This window comes from Ischnura elegans, chromosome 11 (assembly GCF_921293095.1).
Source record: "Ischnura elegans chromosome 11, ioIscEleg1.1, whole genome shotgun sequence".
NCBI classification, from domain to species: Eukaryota; Metazoa; Arthropoda; class Insecta; order Odonata; family Coenagrionidae; genus Ischnura; species Ischnura elegans.
The window spans coordinates 61062110-61088864 of record NC_060256.1 but is presented as its reverse complement, the minus strand read 5'-3'; the positions used below and the strand labels follow the sequence as shown (position 1 = coordinate 61088864).

General features: G+C 39.2%; 1 protein-coding gene across 2 annotated transcripts in view; it reads left to right on the top strand.

Annotated features, from left to right (window-relative positions):
• LOC124168286 (flavin-containing monooxygenase FMO GS-OX-like 2) overlaps nucleotides 1-26755 on the top strand; it is a 39432-nt gene that overhangs the window by 3313 nt on the left and 9364 nt on the right. The window contains exons 2-5 of one of the 2 annotated variants that reach the window (XM_046546436.1): nucleotides 5205-5414; nucleotides 18350-18497; nucleotides 22155-22294; nucleotides 24324-24507. In XM_046546436.1, the coding sequence (XP_046402392.1) occupies nucleotides 5215-5414; nucleotides 18350-18497; nucleotides 22155-22294; nucleotides 24324-24507 (672 nt within the window). In that variant the 5' untranslated portion in view covers nucleotides 5205-5214. Of the gene's footprint in view, nucleotides 1-5191; nucleotides 5415-18349; nucleotides 18498-22154; nucleotides 22295-24323; nucleotides 24508-26755 lie in introns of both variants that reach the window. The other variant, XM_046546435.1, reaches the window with a different exon arrangement.

Sequence of the window (26755 nt, the reverse complement as noted above, 5' to 3'; positions counted from 1 at the left end):
ATTTTATTACTACTATTATTATCGTTTAATCCTCCTTTGCTTTTTATTTTGTCTCTAGACAGTCTTGTTATCCTTATGTAACTTTTTAAAATCAGCTATACGTTCTCCTACAACTCCTTCCATTCTTCCTAGAACGCAGTGATATCACCTCGTCACAACGCCGATGCTTATCAGTTGCCCGCCCGAGTTGGTCGCTTCAATGAATTATGCGGAAAAAGATATGCTCATACGACACCTGTCCCGTAGTGGCCTTCAGTCCTCAACATCGGCTGCGAGGGATTCAGTCGTTATAGACGTCATTCATTCCAACAGCATAGGGATTGCTGCGGGCTTAGTTCAAATGACTTTTTATCTCGAGCACAGTAGAGGCGTATCCTGACAAATTTTAAGTGGGAATTCGCGGAGAGCGTAAATGACTCGAAGCACATGATGTGGTGTAGAATGAATTTTTAGCTCATTTGTTTTTTTTATTGTTTACTAAATAACGCATGGATAATCGGAAAAACACTAGTCATTTTCTTTCTTTAGACTATCACAATCGATAATAAAGAAAAATTAGTGGACGAGCTTATTCTTTATCGATCGTTTATGCGGAAAATATATACAGAACCTATCGCGTTGTGGCTTCAGTCCTCCGCATCAGCTCTGACATTAACTGTTGCTTTTCAAGAGGACTTATACTTCCAGCTCAACCGGTCTTTTTTTTTGACACATTACTAACTTAAAACTCAAGCTACCATCTTCAAATTTTTACGGTATATGAAGTGAAACTTAGACAATATTTTCCTGGATCGCTTTACCTATTAATTACAGATGATTTTTTGAACATTTGAGACACAGGAAATGTTGTACCGGGTCTACTCTGCTTACGCTGCGAATTTCGAAACAACAGAAAAATTTACGCAAGTAATGCGTCATTAAAAGTGACTGCTAATGGATAGGTAAGACTTCTTCAGCGTGAAATCCGCCTTCTTCTCTGACAGCTTTCTTATTTCCTTTGAATACGGATAGAAAAACTATTAAACAATAAGATGGGTTCATCTTCATTTCTCTGTGGATTTCTTTGTGACACAAATTAAATGCTTTGTATGCGAAATTACCTTCTCCAGCACTCGGAGAATATAGTTTGACAGTCCGAGGGGACAGAAAGGCGAACCAATTCCGGACGGAAAACTCTCAGCCGCGCGTGACGAATGAAGATGCCATGCCTTCGTCATAGTCCAGAATCAGCTGTCCTCCGAGAATTGAAAGCCCCCATTGTTGCGAGTGGAATAACAGCTGAGGGAGGGGGTGCAGGGTCCGTCCCAAGGTCATTCAAGGGTGCTACTCCGCCACCACGAACATGTGATTTCTCACTATGGGCAGGCGCGCACTAGCGCGACCACGACCACGACAGACCTCTGTCGCACACCCTCCGGGCACGACCACACCTACGATAACAAAACACATTCACCGTCCAGTTGCTCAGTCGGTATGGTCGGGTCGGAGTCAGTGTGCGGCGCGCCATTAGAATGTGTGTAATTTCTGGCCGCAACGACCGCTGAGTCGGGGACGACCAAATTCAAAAAATTTGGTCGGACGACTCGGGTCCGACCAACGAGTCGCACTTGGCCTAGTGCGAGTCGCTCCATTTGTTGCAATGCTAAAACTGGTCGTGGTCGCGCTAGTGCGCGCCTGCCCTATGCTGCAACAGTGGCATAGGGAAGGGGGTAGTTTCGGCTGGTCCGGGCCCCCCGAAATATTTACGCACACTTACTTTGCATCACAAAAGAAAATCAAATATTGAAAATCATTCATTTTTAAAAGATTACTTTGAAAAATGAAGTTTTTTCGATTATAAATAGTGTTAAAATTGATTTAAAACTCTCTTCTTAGTACCCTGTTTTTCAAAAATTTCACCCCTGGTTTTGGACACCGCCCGGAAAAAAATCCTGGCCACCACTGTGCTGTAAGTCGGCCGATTGAGTCAGAGGTCTCAGTGTTAAATATAAAAACAAGCGTCCATGATAAAGTAAAAACGACATAATTTAATGTTGATGGAGGCTTCCACAGAGTTCTGTAGTAGGAGGAGCATGACTTCGTGATTGCCCTCCGCGTCCATTCATCTTACAATTAGTACGACAGTTTTGCCAGCGTTGCAGCAGGGATCTTCAGATTTGAAGGGTCGAATGCAAGTTTTTACCCTGAAGACGCCTGTGAACGCCGGCAAAACCGTCGTACGAAGATGAATCAACACTAAGGACAACCAAGAAGCCATGCTCCTACAGCATATGGTTATTTCCACACTTTAATATCTCCACTACATGGCTTCAACACTGTCATTTTTAAGCTCCTTACCTTCAATCTACATCTGCATCATACCCTGTTAGCCAGTGGCACAGCGTGGAGGGGTGTTTTGTGGATAAATCCCCCCCAGAACTCGGAAATATTTTAAAATTTAATCCATTTTACTTATTGAATAAATATTACTTATAGAATTGTGTAAGGGTTAATAAAATATTCCCTCAGAAAGCCATGAAAATCACTATTTTGAACTATTTATCTTAAAAAGTTTTTGGGGAGGGCACCCACACCTCCCGTATTCCATACCCCGAGTATTAAATTGCTCCTAAAACCTCCCCTAGCCATAATACCTTGCTGCGCGCCTGCAGCGAGCCACCTCTAGGGTGTTTGGCAGGGGGTGATCAATCATCAGTATGCAAAAAGATTCCGACATGCAAGCCACACAGTCTTAAAAATGTTACGCATACTATCAAATTATACTTCCACATTCATGCAATGGCAAAAATTGCCACTACTCATGAAGACATTCTGCCTATGAAGCTAGAACATGCAAAAATTGCACCTAGAAAATGACTTAGTGAGTCAAAACCATGGTCAGTGATGGAACTATACATTGAATTCTGGAAATTGCCATTCATTGCTTGTATGTATTTCATCATGGATGTATCACATTTCCACCATGCGAAGCCTTATACGATTTCACATAACCAAAGCCCTTATGTGGCTGTGCACTAGCCTAAAACTAAGGGCACCATTGAAACTATCAACTTAAGTATATTTGTTTTGGTGAAATCTTTGCAAGTTTTCCACTCGGTGAGTTGCTTATAGGCAGACGTTTTGATGTAGCATCATGCTCAAAAGCCCTGAAGATGTAGGCGAATTTCGGGGGATGGACAGTGGGGCACGTGTCCCCCCCCCTCCTGATGCTTAAAAAATGGACAAGATTTTTTTATACAGCTATCATTTAGTTTGTTTTACTTGTTGTATTACGGAGCCTCAATCATTTAATTTAATATTAATAACTTTCATATCAAAATTAAGAGAATATTTTGTGCAGCGATTGTTGCATTTTGTTTTTAATCTCAAATATGAGAGGACCTGTCAGACCCTTGTAAAAATATTGGATCCACCCCTGCCCGAGGACGATTGCAGAGGCAGCCATGGAAACGCCAGCCTACAAGCAACTTACTCGATGGAAAAACCAAGAAGATTAAACCAGTATCATATGTCGGGAAAGAACAAAATCGTTATACATTTGTTTTATTTATAATCCTACGATCCTGTCACAGGCCCGTTTGTGCTTGGAATCTTAGAAGGCATATCCTACGTTTAGGTTTTCCAGGGACCCTACCGGCAGAATTTTCAACACATATCCATGTCAAGAGTGGAGAAAAACTGTAAAAAAGAGAGTGGAGAGGCAGGACTCGAACCCATGACCCAAGGATTATCATGCAAGGACTTTACCCAGCCGCCAACCGGGTTAAGAGAAAATATTGTCATGGAAAATGTTAAGAATGTAAAATTCCATCAACGACCACGGGTGCCATATGGCATTCAGTGCAGTGCTGAGCCAATACTCCTGCAATGCATTTAATACGTGAATTTTAGCGTACATTTCGGTGCACGTACTTAGTAGAAAGTTTCCTTTATTACTCAGTCAGTTTGAATTATGCTCATTGTGTTAAGCTCATATGTATCATACTTTTTAAAAGTGAAATATGTGTGAATTGAAAAAACATTGGGCGCTGACGGGTTAAAGAGCAAAATTTTAAATGGATTTTATTTACAATGCATGCCCAATCTCCTCGTGTGTTAAAATTATGTGATTTTTTTACCAGTTAATATAAGCAGCATAAAAGCAATCGCTATCGTTGGGGTGGTCTACCAATAGCATTTCCGCAAAAGGAAAGATCGGAGTGGAAGCAAAGGGGGGATCTATTATTGTGTTCTCCTTTTATTCTATGTTCACCGAAAACTGAAAGCCACAATCATCAGGACTAGACCAATCCCACCCCTTCTGATGCTGACCTTCAATGGTCACATTAAATTTTAATCAATAGCCTTGACAATGGGTAACAAGATGGAGCTGGAAACTTTGGCTGCCTTAAATTTTCTTTCCCATGCACAAACCCGGGAGAAGTCTATTCATTCTATTAATCGGGAAATCGTTTAATCTTGGAATAAACATCTTAGATCTAAATGAATGAAAAAGAACAAACTTTATATTAACCCACCAATTTATTTATGCCGTACGACTAGTTTCGACGCAGCGGCGTCATCCTCAGGTACAAAGGTTACAAGCAATCAAACATCCTTATATATCATGTGGTATCTGTGGGGGAGGAAGAAGGTAGGTGGAAGGGGTGGCTAGGAAATCTGAAGTAGATGATTGGGCGGGTGGTGAGAGTTGGAGAGGGGCAGGGTGTGGAAGACCGCTGGTCGGGAGTAACGGAAGGTTGTTTGTGACTAAGGTAATGACGGAGGTGTCCGTAGGAGTGGGGGGAGGGGAAGGATTATGGGTTGTTAGTTTTTCCGTGAGGTTCAGGGAGGCTATTAGGAGGGGGGAAAGGTTTTCAAAAAGGATATCATTAAGAAGGGGACGTTTCTTGATGAGTCTTCTAATCTCCAACTCTTCTATCTTGTTCATTCTTCTGCCTTTTCCTCCCAGTGAAGAATTTTGAGCCTGTGACTATAGAGATTATCTTAGATCTAATGAATGAACCAACTTTTTATTTATATCATTATACCGAGACTTATTATACCGATATCATTATACCGAGACACAGATTAGCTTTTGAAATTGCTGTTGAAACAAGTCTGCAAATGCAGTTGGTATCTAACAACAATTGTGCATATCACCACTGAAATCTTACTGGGGAATCTACCAATTATTGCTTTCTCCTTTTACTCTGTGTCTTAAGGACTGACAAGATGCCACCTTCCACGGTTGATGGCCTCCGCATTCTGGTGATTGGAGCGGGTCCAGCTGGTCTGTGCTCGGCAAGGCACATCCTGGCATCTAGCCATGGAACACCCTTCCCCAAGTTTGCAGCGCCAGTGGTACTGGAACGATCGGGTGCAATTGGAGGAACTTGGGTCTATGGTGATACGCCACTCTACATGAGTCTTAGGTATTTACCGAATCCCATGCAAATTCCATTTAAAAACAGATGCATTCACAATATGCCATGAATTATTGTTGTTGTACAGTTATACACCGTAAAAGGGGTTAAAAACCTATATTTTTGTAGATGATTGCTTAAACAGTGAATTTTATGCAAACCAGTGGCAGATTAACCCTTTTGCACAGAATGTCGACAGTAGTCAAGGAGCATTTTCATATGCTATAGACCTCATGTCGGCTCTAGCTGGCTTGGATTATTCAATGCAAACGAACAGATGTCAACCAGAACCAAAGTGGAGGAAGTGAAAGGACCGCTAAGGTAGCAACGGTTGGAGGCATTCAAGTCCTGCATGAGACCCAGCATAGCGAGACCTTTGGGGCCACTCCTCAGCAATTAGCCCTGACCCTCCAACTCATTTATGATCCTCCTTGCTGCATAAATCAATTATAGACTGGTTACATTGTCCATGGTTTTTGCAAAGAAACTTTTGCTGCGTATTCCATTTTTTTTTATTTTGAAATGAATTCTTTCCTTTTTTATTTGCCTGAGCAATTTTTAAACTAAATTTTAGCCTTGCTATTTATTAACGGACGTCTGGATCTGGTCTTATTGTTAGTATGTACCTTGTGTTTTCTAACTTTGTGATTATCAATACTAGAAATGTGTTGAAAATTCCACAATACTTTAAAAATTTCATTTATTCTTATAGAAGTTTATGTTATTGAAAATCAAAAGCAATATTTTGTTTAAAAAATGCTGGTGACGCGATAACCCCGACGGCACAGAATCCTCCGTATCTAATTCGTATGCAGATAGTATCCATTGACTACCGCTCTGTCGCTTTTCGTCAATGGATACTATCTGCATACGAATTAGATACGGAGGATTCTGTGCCGTCTGGGAAGTGACTATGGACTCTTGCTAAGATAGGGATAGAGGGTCTTGTCCAGTTGCTTACAGTTGTATGAAAAATGACAAACCATGAGAGACTGGCGTGCGAGGCCTAGGACTGATGGGGAATTGGTGAACTGCTCGGCATGAGTTGGTGATATCATCAAGTTACCAAGAAGGAGACCATTTCTTGATAATAGGGTTGTTCAAGCCTATCAGAACGGTCTAAAAAAACGAATGTATATCACTTCTGATGTAATTTCATTTCGATTGGGATGAATGACAGATGCGTTGAAAAAGTAGTGATGGAATTATTAGCAATCAAAATTCGAACAATTTTAAACGCCGCCAAAAACGGTCGGCCATCTTGAAATAGAGGTGATGACGACACAAGCCTGTACGGCTGGCCTGTACCCTCGATCGCTCGATGCCAAGCTGAGTACTCTGCATGCCGACTGGACATTTGCCAAGGTTATTCCTTATTTTGAAATGGCCTATGTTGTGCATGAAGCTTCCGGATGGATCAAGGCGACATGAAATCCATTCTTCAAGTTAGGCAGGCAACGTATGTAGCGTTGACAGGAATTGAAAGTTTTGAATAGCTGCATTTGCTAGGAAACTACGTGCAGTGAACTTTCATTGTGCCTCTAGTGCAAGTGAACACAATTTGTGCCCTTAATGTACCCCTAAGTGAATGATTGCATATAGACGATGAAGTAAAGAGTGAAGTGAGTTGTGAATGTAACTGCTTCGACGAAATTATTTATTTCTTCCATGCTAGTTCAATCAACCCTATACATTTCGATCTAAGGTATCTAACTATTGCCTAGGGGATATGTTTCATATTTGAGCTAGTTGTGCTTTAGGGATACATCGAACGCATATTAATTTTCCATTGTTTGTTCGCTTCTAAGTTCCGTTTGATTTTATTACCTATTCATTTTGAGCATTCACGAGTGTTTACATTTCACGAATTTCGTTGCGCTGTTGTTTGTTTTTGTTTTGGTCATATTTTGGTTACGGTAAGAGTACGGGTAAGAGTAATAGTGAAATTCGAAGTTTTTTGGTGTTACAATAACCGGTTTAGCAATTTGTTTCAGCCTATTCATTTCATTGTCCTCGAAATGTCAATGTGAAATAACGTAAACTGATTCTAAAGGCCTGGTTACACGGTGCATTAACCCGTACGGGTTAATGTATGAATACGTGTCTGTTTGCATGTCTGAATTCATGGACGTTTGCGTGAACGAGGAGCATGAATGAGCGGTTACACGGTACATGCGTTCGCACAAGTTTTCACACATTTTCTCGTAACGCGAGGCGTTTAGTTTTTGTTTATTCCCTTTACAGTGCGCGAAATTTAAATGTGAAAACAGTATCATTAGGTAGGAAGCAGACGATACCTACCAGAAAATTATTACCTTTTCGTTGTTTCCTGTAGGACCAGGAAATTTCACGTACTGGTAATATATTTGCGCTGCCGTGTAAACAGTGGTTTTCATTGTAGTTGCCGAAGTTGTTTCATTTCGTGCCATTAATATTTATTTATATTTAATATTTATCGTTATCGCTCGCTTAATGCTATATCTCAATAGTACTCTATTTATTTCAAACCGTTATCAAAGTTAATACTTAGGCTGAAAATTTGTAGACGCATCTTGTTTTTAAGCCGTGTTCACTAGACATTTTTCTGTCATCTGTGTCACTGAGTGTAGATGATGTATGAGAGTAGATATTTTTAACTCGCACGCTCCGCGCGCTCGTTAAGGGGCTCCGCCCCTTAAAAACCCCGGTTCCGGCTTCGCCGTCTACATTTGTGGTCGCTCGAAGACTTTTAAAGTTAGAATAATCTCACCTCAGCTAGGGGCCGGCTTCGCCGGCCAGGGGATAGGGAGGCGCCCCACTCATTCCTCGAAACGGCTTCGCCGTTCCTCGCTGGAGGGCGGCTTCGCCGCCCAGGGGTTGTGTGTGAGTTGAGGTGGGTGGAGTCTACAGCGGCTGCGCCGCTTGAACGTCGGGGCGGCTTCGCCGCCCGAGGGTTACTGAAGCTCCCCCTCGCCTACGCCTGTCACTCCTCGGAACGGCTTCGCCGTTCCTCGTTGTGGGGCAGCTTCGCCGCCTTGGGGTCGAGGAGCCCCCCCACGGCTGCTCCGCATAGTCCTCATTAATGATCTTCTCCACCGAGAGGGGTGCCCAGGGGGATTCGGGGGTTTTAATGTGTTATGCATGCGGTCACTAATCGTCCACAGTGATCACGTAGCGATGATTGTAAAGGGTAGTGCCATGCGGAGTAATAGTGGCGACAAGTACCCATCAAAGAAGACTTAATGGCAAGTTTTTCACTTTTTGCGGGGGTTCCAACGGAATACCGGGGGTTTATACTTGTGTTAAACCAGTGGTCACAAATCGTTCTCATAAATTCCGTGCCGATACGTGCTAGGGGTCCGTCTGACGATTCTTTTATCTGGAGAGGCGATTTATTAGGTATTTTTGGGAGGTTTCACGGAGTTATCGGGGTTTTAATAAGTGGTAGGGGCACCGGTTAAATTGTGACGAGTACTATTCGGAAAGGCGACTTTAAAATTAATTTTTTTTTTCGGCGATGTTCCAGGAGGTGATCGGGGGTTTTCTGGTATTTTTCCCCGTATGGTTTACGGTGGCTCGCCCTCACCAAATATTCCGGATCTAGAGCTCAGAGGGGACGGGTAGTGCGGCGTAATGTTTGCGAGAAGTTCCCAAATAGGAGACTAAATGACACATTTTACAATTGGGGGGGGGGGAATTCAGGGGGATACCGGGGGTTTAAATGTGTGTACTCCTGGTGGTCACCATCCGTTCACATAAATTCCGCGGGGATGAGTCGTTGGGGGCGGTGGAATAGTCACGAAAAGTACCCAAAAATTAGACGTATGTGCAAAATTTTATTTTTTTGGGGGGTGTATGTGGGTTTACCGGGGGTTAATAGATTTTTACTGCCAGCGGTCATCAATCTTCCACATCAATTCCTTAGCGTTGAGTGGTAAGGATTGGAAAAGCGGCGGAATTGTGACGAAAGCACCCGAAAAGGCTAATTATATGCATATTTTAATTTTTTAGGGGGTTTCAGGGGGGTTAAAGATGACGATACTATATGGTCATATTCATTTACTGTCATATCTAAAAGAAGCATGCCCTGTGACATCCATATTTCGAGAGTAATACAATAAAAAGCAATCCAGTCCCTGAAAAAAGTGAGTAGTGCCCGCCATTTTTATTTTTTCGCGGTTTAATCCATTGAATCATTTATAAAATGTTTATGTTTTATGAAAGAAAATGCATAGTTGTATGCAACTACAAAGTTTGAAAGAAATCAGTCAGGTAAAAATTGACAAAATCTTGTGTTAATCTTTTGGAAATCGTAATTTTCGGTGATTTTCGGAATATTTTAATTTTTTTTCGAGTAACCAAGGACGACGAAATAAAATTGTTACCTTCATTTCGTAAAGGATGTTATGAACATATATAATAATCATTTTCGTTGTCCTACTCACAAAATTAGGCCAACGGCAGTGGAAAATATGAAATATTTTCCAAGAAATCGATTTTTGGACGCCATTTTGAAAGCGTTTTACTTAGAAATTAACTTCAAAAATTACATAAGTAGGTCGCGGCATTTATTGGCTTTCAATATATATGACAACGTTTCGTGTGACGGAAATGTTTCGCCTGTGTAACGATAAATAGTAAACAATATCCCGGGAGAAATTGGAAGTGTCCGCCATTTTTAATTTTTTGCTGGTTTATCGATAGCAATTTTGTAAAAATGTTCACATTTTCTGAAAGGACATGCATAGCTTTATGTATATACTAAGTCCTAACAAAATCGGTCGTGAAAAACCGGACGAAATCTTGTGATAAACTTATGGAAATTTTACTTTTTGGTGATTTTTGGCATATTTTAATTTTTTTCTCGACAACCAGTGGTCAGAAATACAAATTGTTGCTTAGGTTAAATGGAGAATTATGTAAGCATATATAATAATCATTTTTGTTATCATTCAACTGAAAATAAGTCGACGGGAGCAGAAGGAATGAAATTATTTTCAAAAAACCAATTTTTGGACGCCATTTTGGCAGTCATTTTCTTTAAAAGATACTAATAACATTGTATCATTACATGCTCACGTTTATTTTCTTTCAAAACCTGCATTAACCATTCACATAGCACGTACCGTTCGCGTGCAGTAAAATAAAAACCGAGAGACGGTCCCCGGAAATGCGCGATTTCGGCCATTTTGTCGTCCTAGCGACGACACGTGGCGGAAACTTCCGGTTTTCGGATTTTTCCTCCGGATCATTTCGGATTCCCCGCACGCGTGCCAAATTTCAGCTCTCCAGCACTTCTAGAAGTGGTCGGGAATTTGTATCCATCAGTCAGTCAGTTACCCGAAGCGCTGTATATAATAGAGATACTTTGTTCTACTTTTGTCCGGGACGGTTATAAAGTTAAGAAGATATTTGCTGTTGATGGAAAAGATGTTGGTTTAGGGGCCTGGGGCCGTATTCTGTATTTCGTCGGTGCCGCACCGGTCGGTTTCCCTTTCAAGCCCACCGACTGGACATCAAACCGTACCGACAACGGATTCCGCACCGACGACGACACTTTCAGCGATTCTGTAAGGTCGTCGGTTTCAAACCAGTCGGTACGGTTCCCCTTCCTTCCCAAACAGGGAAAATCCGAATATATCCGAAGTTTCACGTGTCTCCACCAATGAAAGAAGGGTAAAAACAAGTGAAGACTCATCCCAGATAGCATGCAAGCTTGCAGCAAACTTTTCATAGGCTTGTCCTTGGCTTGTCACGACAAGCCTTGTCGTGGCAAGTTTGCAGCAAACTTGCTGTGACAAACCTATTCTGGCATGAAAGCTATGTACAAGCTTGAATAAAGCTTACAAGTTATGTGAACACATACAAGCCGTAGACTTGTACATCACACCTGCAGAATACATGCCATATTGCACCCATAGCAGATTTGTCATATCATTCCTGCTGCGAACTTGCCATATCACACCTGCAGCAAACTTGCCATATCAAACCTACAGCAAACTTGCCATATCACACTTGCAGCAAACTTGCCATATCAAACCTGCTACTACCCACACATAGCATGTTAGCTAACGTGAAGCTTGACTTTTCCTTGCCATCTCAAGGTTGAATTTTTCATGCCTCTTTCCAGCCTATTTGGCTTGGTTGTAAGATTTTAATAATATGTACTTAATTAGAATTATAGTAATATAACAATATAATGTTATTTGATATAATTATCTTCATACTCATAAAAAAATTCAAGTAAAAAACTTTTCCCATTATATTACGAACTTATTTTAATATTTTGGATTAAAAATCGTATTTTGAACTCGCGCCAAAACGCCCGGCGGCAGTCTTTTGTACCACGTGACCTAACGGTTGCCGTTATTTTGTGCTTGTGACTTTGTGATTGTGAATTTAACTGTGAAGTAAAATCCTGTTTTACAAGCAAATTTACGTTGAAGTATGCTATGGAAGAAGAAAATAATCCGTGTTTCGTAGTGAATACTGGCAAAAGGGGATTGGAAGATTACTGAATTCTCGGAAACAGTGGCTTTTAGCGGCACGAAGAGATTTAAGAAGTTGCCTCTGTCAGCATCTACTCATCTCTGCTGTGCTGACCATGCGTAAATGTGAGTAAATGGAAAATTTTTTTCTATTCGATACTATGTATGATTAATGAACCGCCAATTACTATCCATGTAAGATTATTCATTATTTTATTCTCAGTGTAATTACAATTTAGCATGATCTTTGCTTTCGCTGGCATAGTGAAAAGACTCCATTCAGATGGTTTAAGTTGAACTATCAGGGTTCTCGCAGTAGAATCCACTTTGTTAGCAGTTCTTTATGACGTTAAAGTATTTGTCTCAACCTCAGTAAACTCGTTTATGAAGGATTTTTCTTGAAAATGAATAACTATAGGGAATATGTCGAAGAATAATAGCAGTTAATTAGCTGTTCTAAACATAGCCATCAGTTGAACTCTCTCTGATCATTATAATTTTGGCATTGATTTGTGCTTTAGTTCATTTTTTTTTACAAATGCCCATGTATATATCGTACATTCTGCCAGTACATTCTTAACAGGCATGTTGCACCCAAGGGCATAAGTAACACATTTCTAAGCTGTTTCTGTGCAATAAGATTGCAATCCTTAAAATTTTTGTGGTGTAAAGTAATCAATTACTCGTGTTTGTTGACAGAAAAATTAGTGGTGTATTAAAATCTATGGTTAGCACCTGTTCGATAAGCATCTAGGCAGGATTTATGATGATTAAGTACCAAGTGTGCTAAGGTAGTATAATATAAGCAAATCAATTGGTATTATTTTATTTATAACAATTTTATATTTACAGGCTGCAGTAAATTAAAACTACAGAATGGCCAGCTCCTCATGTGGATGGGAGAAATGGCACCTGGGTTTTTCCACTTGGAGAGGAAAGTAGATGCTTTATTGGCATGTGACCCAACGCGAAAGGATGCTTCTGTGGAGGAGATGAATTTCAGCCGATTGCCATTGACAGCAGATGAGGCTTTCATCAAACTCTGCCGTAGGATAAGTGAAGATCCCTCATTTGAGCCAAAGTTGGTAAGTGAATAATGATAATTTGTGTGCTGCCATCCTGATTCAAACAATGTATGATTTTTTTAATGAAAGAAAAATTAAGTTTTTGTAAGAAAGTTTCAAAATCGATGTAAATCTGGAGCCCGCCAGACACTCGGTGTTTGGAATTCAAAGTGCTATAAAAATACTCAAGTACAACATAATTTTGAAGTGCGTATGGATTATTGTCCAATGAAATATTAAACAGTTTTGGTATGATTGGATTTTTGTGATTTCATATGCACTTGTGCACACATACTACATGTGCATACTAACCATGACAATTGTGTTTATTTTTTTGGTGAATTTTTCTTCTGGCTATAAACATGATTTTTGTTATTCTTGTATAAGCTGTTAACTCTTAATTGATCTGATCTTTTTTATCTCTAGATGCAATGTTTGGTAGCAGTTGGTAGAAGAAATGAATGAACACTTCTACAAAATATGTTGCGTCGTCTTAGAATGACTATGAAGCAGAGCTGTATTCCCTTACGGGCAAACTTCAGAAGAATTCGGTTAAGAAATCATTTTATAGCACTTCAGTGTGTCCTGTTATTTTTCGTGAGTGCATCCAATAAGATATTCTAAGATTATTATAATAATTGATCGTTGAAATTAACTTTTAACGTACAACATTAAGTATGTTTTTTATAATTTTATAGGTGTATGCAGAAGGGTCTACCCTGATGCATCAGATGTGGTGCTGAAAGGGTGTCTGAGTAATTGGCTCAACCAGGCTAAAGTCAGGAAAATAAGAACGTAAGTAGTCGCTTCTCATTTCCCTGCCACATTAATTCGATCATCCCAGACATTTTCTTCATATTTTCCATTCCCTCTTACAACAGGTATACACTATAATGTTCCATGGAAGTTGAATCATTAACCGCCATTATGAGAATGTGGGGGTACAATATGGACATCTTATTTATTGAATCTGATTGCTTATTCTTTTTGGAATATTAGTTAATAATTTCTCAATTTACCTCCCTGATTTAAGCAAATGATACATGATATATCATTTCACATGGAGTAATTACTATTTTCTCTTCAGGGATTGGCAGGATAAACAGACCGAGGATCAGGCTGATGAAGACAATAATTTTGCTTAATAAGTTCATCAGTAACGATCTATAAGTATGTAACCATGTAAGTTCCATGCACAACCTTGTACTCCCATAACTAAACAACAATTCAAAAGAATGAAGTTTTAATTTTAAATCCTCAAAGCCAATCAGCATACTTGTGAATGTTTTGATAAAATTCGAGCAATATGTTTTTACCTTTTGAAGATTTCTGTAATTTAGTTATTACCATGTGTGGCCTAGGGGGTCATAAATTTTTTAAAGTGTTTCTGTCTTAGATGTTTCCTATTCAGTTTGTAAGTACTTCACTCACTTCATTAATAATGATTAACTATCGATGACTAGATATCTATCTTAATGGTATGTCCACCACTGCCTCAACATGTACATAATTAATGAGAAAAATAAACTCTTCGGCATTTATTTGTTGCACATTTTATTAAATAAATTTAGCAGCCAAATTCTGTGCATGTGAAATGACTAACAATTGATAGAGTGGAAAATTTTCAATTTTGTTGTTGTAAATTGATCATTATTTAGGAGAGCATTTTATTTAACAGAAATTTTAAGGCAGTTTTTCCTCAGCAAGTGTCACTACAGAAATGGTAGGTGTGGAACTAGTTTTCCTAGTATGTAGCAGGTGTGACACTACACGTTTTCAGCAGGTGTGATGTGACAAGTTTGCTGCAGGTTTGATGCGACAAGTTTGCCGCAGGTTTGTTGCGACAAGTTTGCTGCAAGTTTGAAAAAGCGTAACTAGGAGGTTTGATTCAAGCTTGCCGCAAGCTTGCAGGCTTGTCATGACAAGTTTGCTGCAGGTTTGTTACGACAAGTTTGCTGCAGGTTTGATGCGACAAGTTTGCCGCAGGTTTGTTGCGACAAGTTTGCTGCAAGTTTGAAAAAGCGTAACTAGGAGGTTTGATTCAAGCTTGCCGCAAGCTTGCAGGCTTGTCATGACAAGCTTGCTGCAAACTTGCAACTTTGTCATGACAAGCTTGCAGCAAGCTTGCTGCAAGTTTAGCATGCTATCTGGGATTGGCACAGTTTGTTGTCGTCATTCTCAATCTTTTTATTTGCGGAAATTACGACTTATTGCTAGATTAAGATAAACGATATTGGATAAGTTGTTGACAATGCTTATATAATGTGTGGTAGTAATGCTGTACCTACAGAATCGAAGGAAACAATATTACAACATCACAATAAAGTTTGTATGTGATGGAGATTGTTGTTGCTGGAATGAATTATTGAAACTATCCTTGAGATCGTAGTTTCTTTTTTTAAATATTGGTTCCGTATAATGCTATTTATTCATGATTTGGTAATATAGTTGTCATTAAGTAAGTTCCGTATAAATGTTATCAACGGAAGGTTATGCCATTGGCACCGTAGCAGACGAAAATAGCATACCATGGAACGTGAACGTAGGATTCAAATGCAAATGTAATATCAGAGGTGGTAATATTAGAGGAACAAGTTAGGAAATTGTTATAAAAATATGGAGCTGGTTGCAATTAAAAGAAGTGTAATGACGAGGATGTAAATAAATTGTGATTGGGTGAAATACATATGTATAAGTTGCGCATTCCAAGTGAGAGAAAATGATAATATTGCGGTAAACCTCATACTTATTAACAAATATCTTCTTTTATCGTCAAGGGAATCAATGGCTGACGATGAAATGAAATATAGTTGCCCGTTACAAATGAAAGAAACTGATACCGTTGTGGCAAACTTCATACTTAAATAAAAAGATCTTATTTCTATGCCGAGAGAAACGCCAAATTGATGATTGAGTGAAATAACAGTCGCCTATTCAGAGTGATATAAAGTGATAACATTGCGGCAAAACTCATATATAATCAAACATATCTTTTTTATGTCAAAGGAGCAAATAAATGATGATAGAGAGAAATAAAGCCTATTACAAGCGAGTGAAAGTGCGGTAACATAAATGAGAGAGTCATTATATGTTAGCAAACCTCATTTTTATTAACCATTATCTTATATTTCTGTCAAGGTAATTAATATAGATGATGACAGTGAATTATAGAGGCGTATTCGAAGGGGCAGAAAAAGATAACATTGGAGAAAACCTCATTATTTACTCGGTGATGAGGTAAAAACAAAATAAAACGTACAATGCGCACCGGGGAATTCATGAAACCCACTAGTCGGTGGCCGTACCGACACCTCTTTGCTGTCGGTACGGCTACCGACGATCTCCCGTCCTCTCGTCGGTGCCGCACCGACCGGGTTCGTACAGAATCGCACGACTTCTTACCGGGAGTTGGTGTGACGTCGCACCCGACGAATCGGTGCCGCACCGATCGGTTTGGAGTTACAGAATACGGCCCCTGGTCGATTTATGAACTTGCGTAATGTGAGTCGTATTTTTGTGGTGGGCCAGCGCATTCCCACCTCGGACGTATAAAAGGTAGAATTGTCGTTAATTCGTAAGATATTAATTAAGTTTAAATGTGTTCTATAAGTCGTATGATAGCCGTTGTATTTCAAAAATGTCGTGTTGAAAACTCTGTGACAACCTCATCGATTGTTTTGTTCCGGCATAATACAACCAATAAGATACCATAGGCATAAACTTGGTATGTCCGGCATACATACAGGGATATTCTAAACGAATATTAGTGTAGATGCAAATGGTGAGTTTGTGGTAGGATTCAAGCACTTACGATACAGTACAAATGAAAAAATACGCGTAAAGAGTTACTGAATAGCCAAGACGGCCGTGGAATAGCACAGCAGATGACAACTAAATGTGTCGTTTCCCACCAGGTGGCTCTGTTATCAACTTGTGCGAATGCATGAACGAAATTAGAGCAGGTTCTATTTTCCGTTCACGCGTTCATGCATTTGTACATTTTGGGGTGGTTACACGGTGAATTTTTCCGTTCATTCTCGCGTTCATGCATTTAGACATTAACCCGTACGGGTTAATGCACCGTGTAACCAGGCCTTAAGTCGTTAGTGATGAGTGAGAAGTGAGGTGTGGAGAATCTTTCGAACTTCAAGGAGTGCAAATTCTTTTAGCGTGTGCAGAGTGATTGGAAAACCGATTATCATGTTTTATTAGTGTTTTATATTTATTGTGAGTCAAGTTTTTCATTGAATCAGTTGATTCGGAATATACTGATTATACGTATCAAAAAGACAGCTCGTGAAATATGTGCGTTGTAGTGCTATTTGTGATTTGATGAGCAATAAATATGTACAAGTAAGGGTAATTTTGCTTATTATTACTCTTATTAAAGGATAAATTTGGATTTTCTTTAAACACTGATCTGGCGGCAGACGCTGGAGATCTTGAAAAAAAGTGGAATAACCCTGCTGAGCCACTTCTACAACACTGCAGTAGGGCATCTACAGGCTTGTGACGTCACACATCAATTCAAGATGGAAGTAGGGCTTTTTGGCGTAACGTAAAATTTGTCACTGTTTAAAGCCTTCTCTAAACATGTACAATGAAGAAAATAGCATAATATTATTGTCATTGCTCCTTCTGAAGCACGATCTTTCGATTTCTTAAGTAAAAAAAATATGGTGAACAACCCTATTGATTTCATCAATTTTTCAGCAGTAATAGATGTAGTTGACAGATCAAAAAACAGAAAACTATATGGGTCTTTATTATCTTAGCTCTATCATAATTGCCAAATTAAAAAGAATCACTAGGTGTTTAATAATTCAAGAGGTGTTTCAGAAAGAATTTGAAAGTGATGGTGTAGGAGAAGGAGGAATATTGAAGACTAAAGATTTACACCACCCCAGTATCTGGGCCAAAATTAGGCCAATGTTAGACCAAGATGGTAATGTTGGATTTCATTGGCCATGGACTGCCAATCAAAGTCCAATATTGGCTGGCTCAAAATAAGCTATCCCATCTAGTTACCTCATGAAACTCAATATTGGCTGCGCCATGATATTTCTTATACATAGTTGATCATAGAGTTCACTAATATTTTATCCCTAAGCAGGTAAATTTACATAATAAATTTCCCGATCACATATTCAAGGCCCACCTATGTGTGTGTAGATGCACGAATGCTTTCATACGTCTATTTACTATATTAATTATCCAGAGTCACAGAAGGGCATTGCCCCCTCCCCCAAAGGACGAATGTGGCTATTATGGATATTCATTGGTTCTCATCTTTATGCCAACATATAGCCAAAATAATGAATAGCCAATATTGGATGGCTACTGGGATAGGAGTGAGTCCACATTTTATTTTTAATCTGTGGCTAAGGTAAAAAATTGTATTTTAACCTTGCAGAACCAACCTACCAGTGGAGATTATGTCTTTCCTTGACTACCCCTTCCCTAGAAATGGTCCTGATGATGAATCATATGTCCACCACTCTGAGGTTTTGACATACCTCAAGCAATATGTGGAGCATCATGACATTCTGAAATACGTAAAGGTAAGTGTGAAATAAGAGAGTGGATATCAATTTTCTGTTAGTTCCTACTGGATTTTTCTTTATAAGGATTGCTCATCTATAAAAGCTGTTAACCCGAAAAGATTGTTAACCACTTTCAATAGCTAAATTAACCTATTGACCTATATTATTGAAGCATAATGAACAATCAAATTATGAATAAAAGATTGTGAGGATATATACCTCCACAGACTAGTGAGCAGTACACCTTAGAGGAGTTGCAAACAGGGATACTCAAAAGAGTGAAAATTCCCCCACAAAAATATTTTCATCGAAGACAAATGGTTTTTAGGCAGTCAACTTTTAGGACAGGATCAAATTTAGGTAAATGATTATTCTACATAAACTTGTACCTATGTCAGGTGAATTTGGTGCGATCTCCTGTAAAGGATTTTGCATGTATGTGTAGGGTTTGAAAGTAGCATAGCATTAGCCTTCCGTTGGGTGCAATGGATCTGACAGGCACACCACAATTTTTTTTTCATTTCTCCGCACCACTATAAAATAGACCCTTGAGGCTTATTCTAGCTTTATGTTTTGACATACTCTATGCAGCCTTTCACTTTTCCCATTTATGCCGACATATCAGATGTGGATTATTCAGGATAATTGAGCAAAATAATGGCACAATAAAGAAAAATGCTAGCTTTAAAAAGGTAAATAAGATAGAAAAGTTAAAAAACTGATCTTATAGAATTCAAATGCTAAAATACAGTCTACATATTAATCAGGGGCACAGCTAGGAATTAAGACTAGGGAAGTTTTAGGGTAACTAATACCTACAGGTGTGGGGGTATTGCATACCCACCAGGGTAAGCAGGAGTTGCAGGGGGGCCTTCCTCCAGAAAAAAAATTAAGAATAATGGTTCAAAATGGTGAGATTTATGGCTTTCTAAGAGATATTTGATAAATCCTGACACTAATCTGTAAGTAATACTGATCCAAATAAGTAAAATGGATTAAACTTAAAAAAATTTCTCTGAGCTCTGGGGGGGTTTTATCCCCCAAAACCTTTTGCTGCGCCACTGCATATAATAATACTTACTAGCCTAAAGAGCACGTTTAATTGCACCTTACTGGATCGGTCTGGGGCCGTATGATGGCATGTGAAGGGGTCTATGCATGGCATGAATCAGTGGCGTAACTACGGGGGGGATGAGGGGATAGATCCCCCCCAAAGCATCAGAGAAATAAAAAAGTTATTTAAAAATATTGCCTAGTTTTGAAATAAAATACACCCATGTCTCGTATAGCGCAAGGGATGCGTTCCTTGGGGTCTTTGCGCTATACGAATTTGCGTTATACGAGAGCGTTTTAACATTGGGAAGATAGGGATGCGTTCCTGGTAGCATAGGTCTTGGGTATTTAATTTCCTCTAAAACATATATATTCCCATAAATAGCCTTAGAAAACATTATTTATACAAATGTTTATAGTTTAAAACATCTTAAAAGATAGTATGCACGCATAAAAAGACTTTTATTCACGTTAAAAAAATTCTTACGTGCTTTTAAAATTCCCTTCTGTCGTGCGGGTAGGCTAACATCTGATATCTCTGGGGATCGTAATGCGTTGCCGGCAGTTGACGATTTTTCAAACTAGTCTAAAAACAACTATTGTGTCACTCAGGCCCTTTTGTCGTTCATCGAAATGACAGGAAAATGCTACTTTGAATGCCATTTCATAGCTAGCGGAGTTTATGAATGATAAATCATTTTAATTTGAAGTCCTCCGAGTCATTGGCAGCTACGTGAAACAGCTTTTCAATGCCTTGAAACCTGACCCAGGTTTTCCTCCCCTGAAAATGAATGAACGAGATTGCATTCTTTTCCAAAACAATATCGTCTCGTCAACACTAAAAACTGGTTGAGGGGGAAAGGAGCCACTTTCAATCACAGCTTGGAGTTCATCAGAAATTGTTGCGGTGACTGCGCTATCAACACTTGCAGATTCACCTGATATTGCCGCACTGAAAATACCTGCTTGCCGTTTAAATTCTGGAACCAACCGGAGCTTTCACTAAATGTCTCGGAGCGATTACCACTCTCGTCTTTTTGTACTGATTCACTATGAACTTTCCGTATGAGTAGACCGCTTGGTTGAAGTTGGTGCGGCTGAGGTCACTGATGTTTTAACTTCGTCTTTAGTCAGAATAAGGCATCGTGCGTTTAAACTTCCGCGCAATATCGCTTTGACGTTCTCCATTTTCAAAGCAATTGACCTCTTTCAATTCCTCTTTTAGGTTTATAGATTTTCGTGATAAATTCTTGATTTTTCTACACGCATTCCTATTTTTTGCCATATTCTCTTGGTTTTTACTCTGTATGGCTCTATCTAAATCACCTTCCACTGCTGAACTGTATTCCTGAGACGCAGAAGGCCTACGACTGCGGGGAGAGAACGAAGCCATTGTGTTTGAGACTCTATAGCGGACCCTTTTATGTGTTGATGCTATTCATGCGCAACTCGGCCACCGCTCCATTTCTCCCCCGTGAATACCGATGACCTTGAAGCCTTTAGCGTAGACCCTCTACCTGGAAGTCAATCGCCCAATAACCTATGACGGCAAAAATACGTCTCAAACCGTGTTGCTGAAAAAAAATTATTTCCACCAGCCCCACGCTTAATTAACGATCTAAATTATTTATTATCATTCTGTTAAGGAGACGAGATAAATTTTCTTCGGTAGGCCGGCTATCTGGACCCAATTATGAGTAACACTTTTGGCCATTGCACAGCAATGGATTTCGATTAATTTATAATCAAAAAAGAAGATTTGAGGCAAGCAATAATATTAATATGCGTAAAATGATAGAAATTTCGTGTGTACTTAGCGAAAGTTCACGTTTTATCACGAGAGCGTTTAAGATTTTTGATTAGGCTACACTGCGTTGCAATGTTTCCCCGAGGAACGAATTTGCGCTATATCGAAATTGCGCTAATCGAAATTGCGCTATACGAGATATGGGTGTAACTGCATCTGCTTGCATTTCAATTTTTAGTGCCAAAATGATGTAAAATGTAAATTCAGGCATGTCATTTTTTAAAAATTTTCCAGCCCTAGGCCATCCCATACCCCATTCCTCCCCCCAAAGCATATTCCTAGTTATGCCACTGGCATGAAACACATCATGTAAGTGTTCTACTACATTATTATTGGTGATTTAAACTTTATAGGTATACCAGTGAGCCATGCTTAGAGCTTATACATAATGTTTTTCATATCTGTGCCTGAACTCAGCAGTGCATTGTGCAACTGTGCATAATTGTGCCTGAACTCAGCAGTTCCAACATTGCACCTGACAAAAGGTTAGGGATGAAAACATGAAGCCATCATTCGGCTTTGGTATCAAAATAAACTTATCAACATATTCACAAAACATGGAGTCCTATCAAAGATAACCTATGGGAAATTATAAGTTCCTCTGTTATTATCAACGTCCTATCTAAACCTAGGAAAAAACTTCTCAGTTATTAAGCTCATTTATTCATCTCCTCATTTTGAGTTATTTTCCAGTCATTAAGTACACACATATTTATTTAAAATTTCAGTTAAATGGTAAATCCTTAGTATGTAAAATGATAGATATGAACATAATTTTCAGGCTAATAGTGACTCAAATTTGTGTATACTGCCAGTTTCGTCAGGAAGTACAGTTAGTGGAGCGAGTGACTACAGGAGGGGATTCGGGTGGCACAAAGTGGAAAGTTAAATGGTGTGACCTTGACACTAATGAATGCCATGAGGACATATTTGATGCTGTGATGGTTTGCAATGGGTGAGTTCTGATGAACAAAGAGATAGTCTAGCCTAATAATAATTTGTGATCCAAAAGAGAATTGTGTGTCTTATTGGTAAAGAACACTATAGGGCTCACTTTCGCCCAATATTCAAAAGACTTGGTATACTTCCTCTTCCATGTATGTATGTATTAGCCATAGTTACCTGTGTAAAATGCAATTATTTCACCTTTGTTAAAAACTCAAATATTCATAATCATGGCACTAGAGGCACGGACAATTTCCATACACCACACGCTAGAACCAAAGGGGTTTCCTTGGGTCCGGAATATATGGGTATAAAATTGTACAACAGATTGCCCTCTGGATTGAAGGAAATTCAAATTATCGGTGTTTTTAGAAGAAAACTAAGGGATTTTCTACTTAAAAACCTATTTTATTCCGTAAATGAGTACTTGGGAGTCGAATGAGTGAATTATCTCATTGTATTTATAATTAAGGTATTTTTATATTATGTAATTATTGGACATGTGCAGTTTTCTTGGCGTGCCTTATATCAATGCACATTGATGTAATTGATCTCTTGGCAAATAAAATGAATGAATGAAATGAATGAATGAATAAGTAGTAAATTCCAGTTATTTAGGTCATCAAATATTCAGGGCAGCCACATATTTCGTTTGCTATGCAAATCAAAATTATATCCCCCTGAGTATTCTCCAGTTAGTTGGGAGAAAAAGCTGAAAATGGGACTCAGGCGAACAGTTTGATTTTTAGTTTTCCCCTCAAACACTATTCTGTAGCTTTCTGCTTGAAAGTACCAATCGAAATCTACTAGGTAACATATTCTCTCGGGTCAAAGCATCAGCAACATGATCCAGCTGAGGCTACCAGTTGCTAATTGGTATTCATTATCTCTTATAAAGCTGCTTCCATACCCCCTGCAAAGCTATTATAGTATTCTCAAGAAGTGTGCCCCCAAGACTGGCCTCTTCAACTATCTATACCATCTAAATACTTATGAAGTCCTGTGAACTGCTGTGAATCTATATGCATTGTCTTTTGTTCTGACCTGTGTGTATTTTGTTTGGCTGGCAAGCAATTTGTGGACTAATTTTGCTGTTCTTCAGAAAATATGTTTTTGGAAATGGTTAAATGTAAATTATGCATTTGTAGGGTGAAGTATTGAGAAAAACCCAACAAAATTCAAAGAATTTATGATTAAATCTGATTTAAAAAAATACAAAACATTTTAAAAATGTCTTCGTCCATTAATCACAAAGGTAAATAAGTTGTATAAGTAATCTTGATGAGACCACCGGTAAATGGAAGGAAAATGGCACAGCATTTTAATTCGACTTTAGCATCAACATTTAGCCCCTCCATATTTATCAATGCCCACCTCTCGCCAATTCCATGTCATTTTCACAACTACATACTAACATAAACTTATCGGAAAATACTAAATCCCCAATTGGAAATAATTCCACTTTGAATACATCATCATAAACGAGAATCGATTGTGAATTTTTTCACTCTTCAATTTAATGTTGTTAGTAGCAGCTTATCTAATTAGTGCAGAGAACACGAGTATTTCGAAAAAACTTGACATTAACTTCACAAAAAATCTTTGACAATTCCTGGTGAATCATACATAAAAGTAGGCTCTTAACACTGCAGGCTTCGTGTTGGGGGTCGCCTGCCAAACAACCAGTTTAAGGGAGTAAAGCAGGGCGGCCTTTCAATCCTCTCATGAAACTGCCCATCTCAATCCCAGGTTTGAATCGTAGGCCATAAAGGTTAAAAATGTTTTGAGGACGACCACTTGTGAAAAGTGATGGAAATATCTAAAATATAACTTCTACATACATGACTCTCATCCTTGAAGAAACTGGCTATTTCACTCACGGATTTTCAAAGAAAGATGTATTTCTGATTGTAAAAGAGTGCTTTCACTCCTAACCTAATCAGGCCAGACGTATTTACTGTTTACATGATAAAAAGAGTGCAGAATCATACCATCTTGCTTCCTGGGAAATATAATGTATCAAATTTGTCAATTTTCAGAAATTATTCAAAGCCTTTCATCCCAGAGATCCCTGGCATAGAGTGCTTTCAAGGTGATATCCTCCACAGCAAGGACTACAGGGTACCAGAGATAGAGGTATTTACCGGCAAGGAAGTGGTCATTCTTGGGTCATCATTTTCAGCCATTGACATCTCTCAAGATATTGCTCCAGTTGCCAAAAGGGTGAGATACCTGACAAAATAATTTGAATAAAAAACAACTGAATAATTCTTCATTAAAACTTTCGCGGGTGCTCGTCATTATGATTAAAAACTTTTGGGTTATGTCGCCGCGTCAATTTTTGGGTGGCCCCAATGTTTCCCGACCAATGATGGTCGCTTTTTCAAGGGATTATGAAGAGTTGGGAATTTAAAATCTTTTATATACGTATCTGCGTCAGGTGGTGGGGGGAGGGGAGCCGAAGGTTGGGAGAGTGGGTTGCCGCTTGTTTTTTCTTATTACTGGTTGCCAAGTACGGCTAATTTTTATGCCGGTGTCTCTGTTGAAATTATTGTTATCTTCTTTGAATATGTCAATGGCTTCTCTGACGAGTCTCTGTTTAAAACCTTTAACTTTGGCGAGGATTTTGACTTCCTCGAGGTTGATGATGTGGCCAAGCGCTGCGTGTTCGGTTACCGTGGATAGCACGCGAGAGCGACTCGACTGGGGCAATCAACAAAGTCCACGGTAGCTGAACACGCAGCGCTTGGCCACATCATCGACCTCGAGGAAGTCAAAATCCTCGCCAAAGTTAAAGGTTTTAAACAGAGACTCGTAAATTCCCAACTCTTCATAATCCCTTGAAAAAGCGACCATCATCGGTCGGGAAACGTTGGGGCCACCCAAAAATTGACGCGGCGACATAGCCCAAAAGTTTTTAATCATAACTGAATAATTGACAATGCTCCCATTTATGGAAATCATATAACACACTATTGATGCACAAAATTGTTGAGGCCTTGACATTGTACAATTCCACTTTAAGTTAGGAAAAGTTACAACTTTGCTATCGATAACTTAACCTTTAACCCTTTCCTGCCAGCGACTACAGTCGGAAAACATTTTCGTGCTAGGAGTAGCATAAGAATATTTTAAACCTCTCTCTACGGAGCTCTTTTTTGGGGGTGAGTTGCCTGGGTATTTTCGTCTCTCAGATTTAGGGCCCAGCTTAATGGGGTGCCCGTCCCTTGCCCCGGCCACTGGTCAAGACCCTCTAACCCTAACATGACTCAAATCCACGGTCAACTTAATGGGTAACCAGTGTTTTTTTCAACCATACTTTGTATTTGATTTTAAAAATTTACCTTTCTAAAAGAATTACTAACGTTTTTTTAAGCATTGAGGAATTTTAAACGGGTTTCAAGCGTTAATAGCAAAAAAGTTAGAAATTATAAGGTAATAAGACTATAAGTACGGAACTATAAGTCAATGAGACTATAAGTCTGTTACTTTTAATGCTAAAATTCCGTTTAAAAATTGCTTGGGTACAGAACAAAACGAAGAATTCATTTCAAAGTATAAAAACATAGTGGTATGCAATGAAATATATCACTGAAAAAACTAATGACACTATAATCACTTTGCAATGGATTCCTGTGGTGAGGATGGTCATAAATGAGTGGGACGTTCGGGCGTAATTGCCGAGGAGTGCCCGTATAAGGACTCGCTAAGCTGGGTCTCAGGTCGGGCCTGAATACATCCGACAATTGCTACCTCAACGGTCATTTCGCTTCCCTCGTATTGGCCAGAGCATTCATCCAGTCGTCTGCGTTGAGAAATCCACGACAGCTATACCCGACATCAGTTCTTATGCGTATAAAAATGCCCGTCGGCTCCACCCGACGTCCGGTGCGAAAGGGTTAATCACCGCCTAGTTTCAATGTCCCAGTAGTGTATACCTACTTGAGGAATTAAATGAGATCTTGATGTTACTTTTCATTTAAATTTTTGGAAAAAATAAAATTCTGTACTTAAGTTAGATGACGGAGGTACAACTTAGTCAAAATCATTTGTTCTGCATCACATGCTTGGCTAGGGCCAAATATAATTTTTTTCATTTTACGGTTAGACCTGGCATTCAGAGGGATCATGGCATTCCAAACCCCCAACAAATCCTTGGGATGCATACACTTGACCCCATCAGTTGAGTGAGACTCATGGGTGTCTACATATTACATATTTAAAATGATAGTACAGAGGTGGAAAAATTAACGCACAGCTCATTGGCATCTGAAAGCCGCCAGTTCAGGAATTACTTGTCCACCAAAATTTTGGCCCTGTAATGCTCTCATATAACCGGAAATTTTAAAAGAATTATGCCTCTTATACCAGGGAAATAATCATATTGATTGCATTATGACAACACGCAAAAGATATACGTAGCAGCAAATTCTTCCCCATATTCTCCAAAGCATGCTTTGCCCAGGACTAA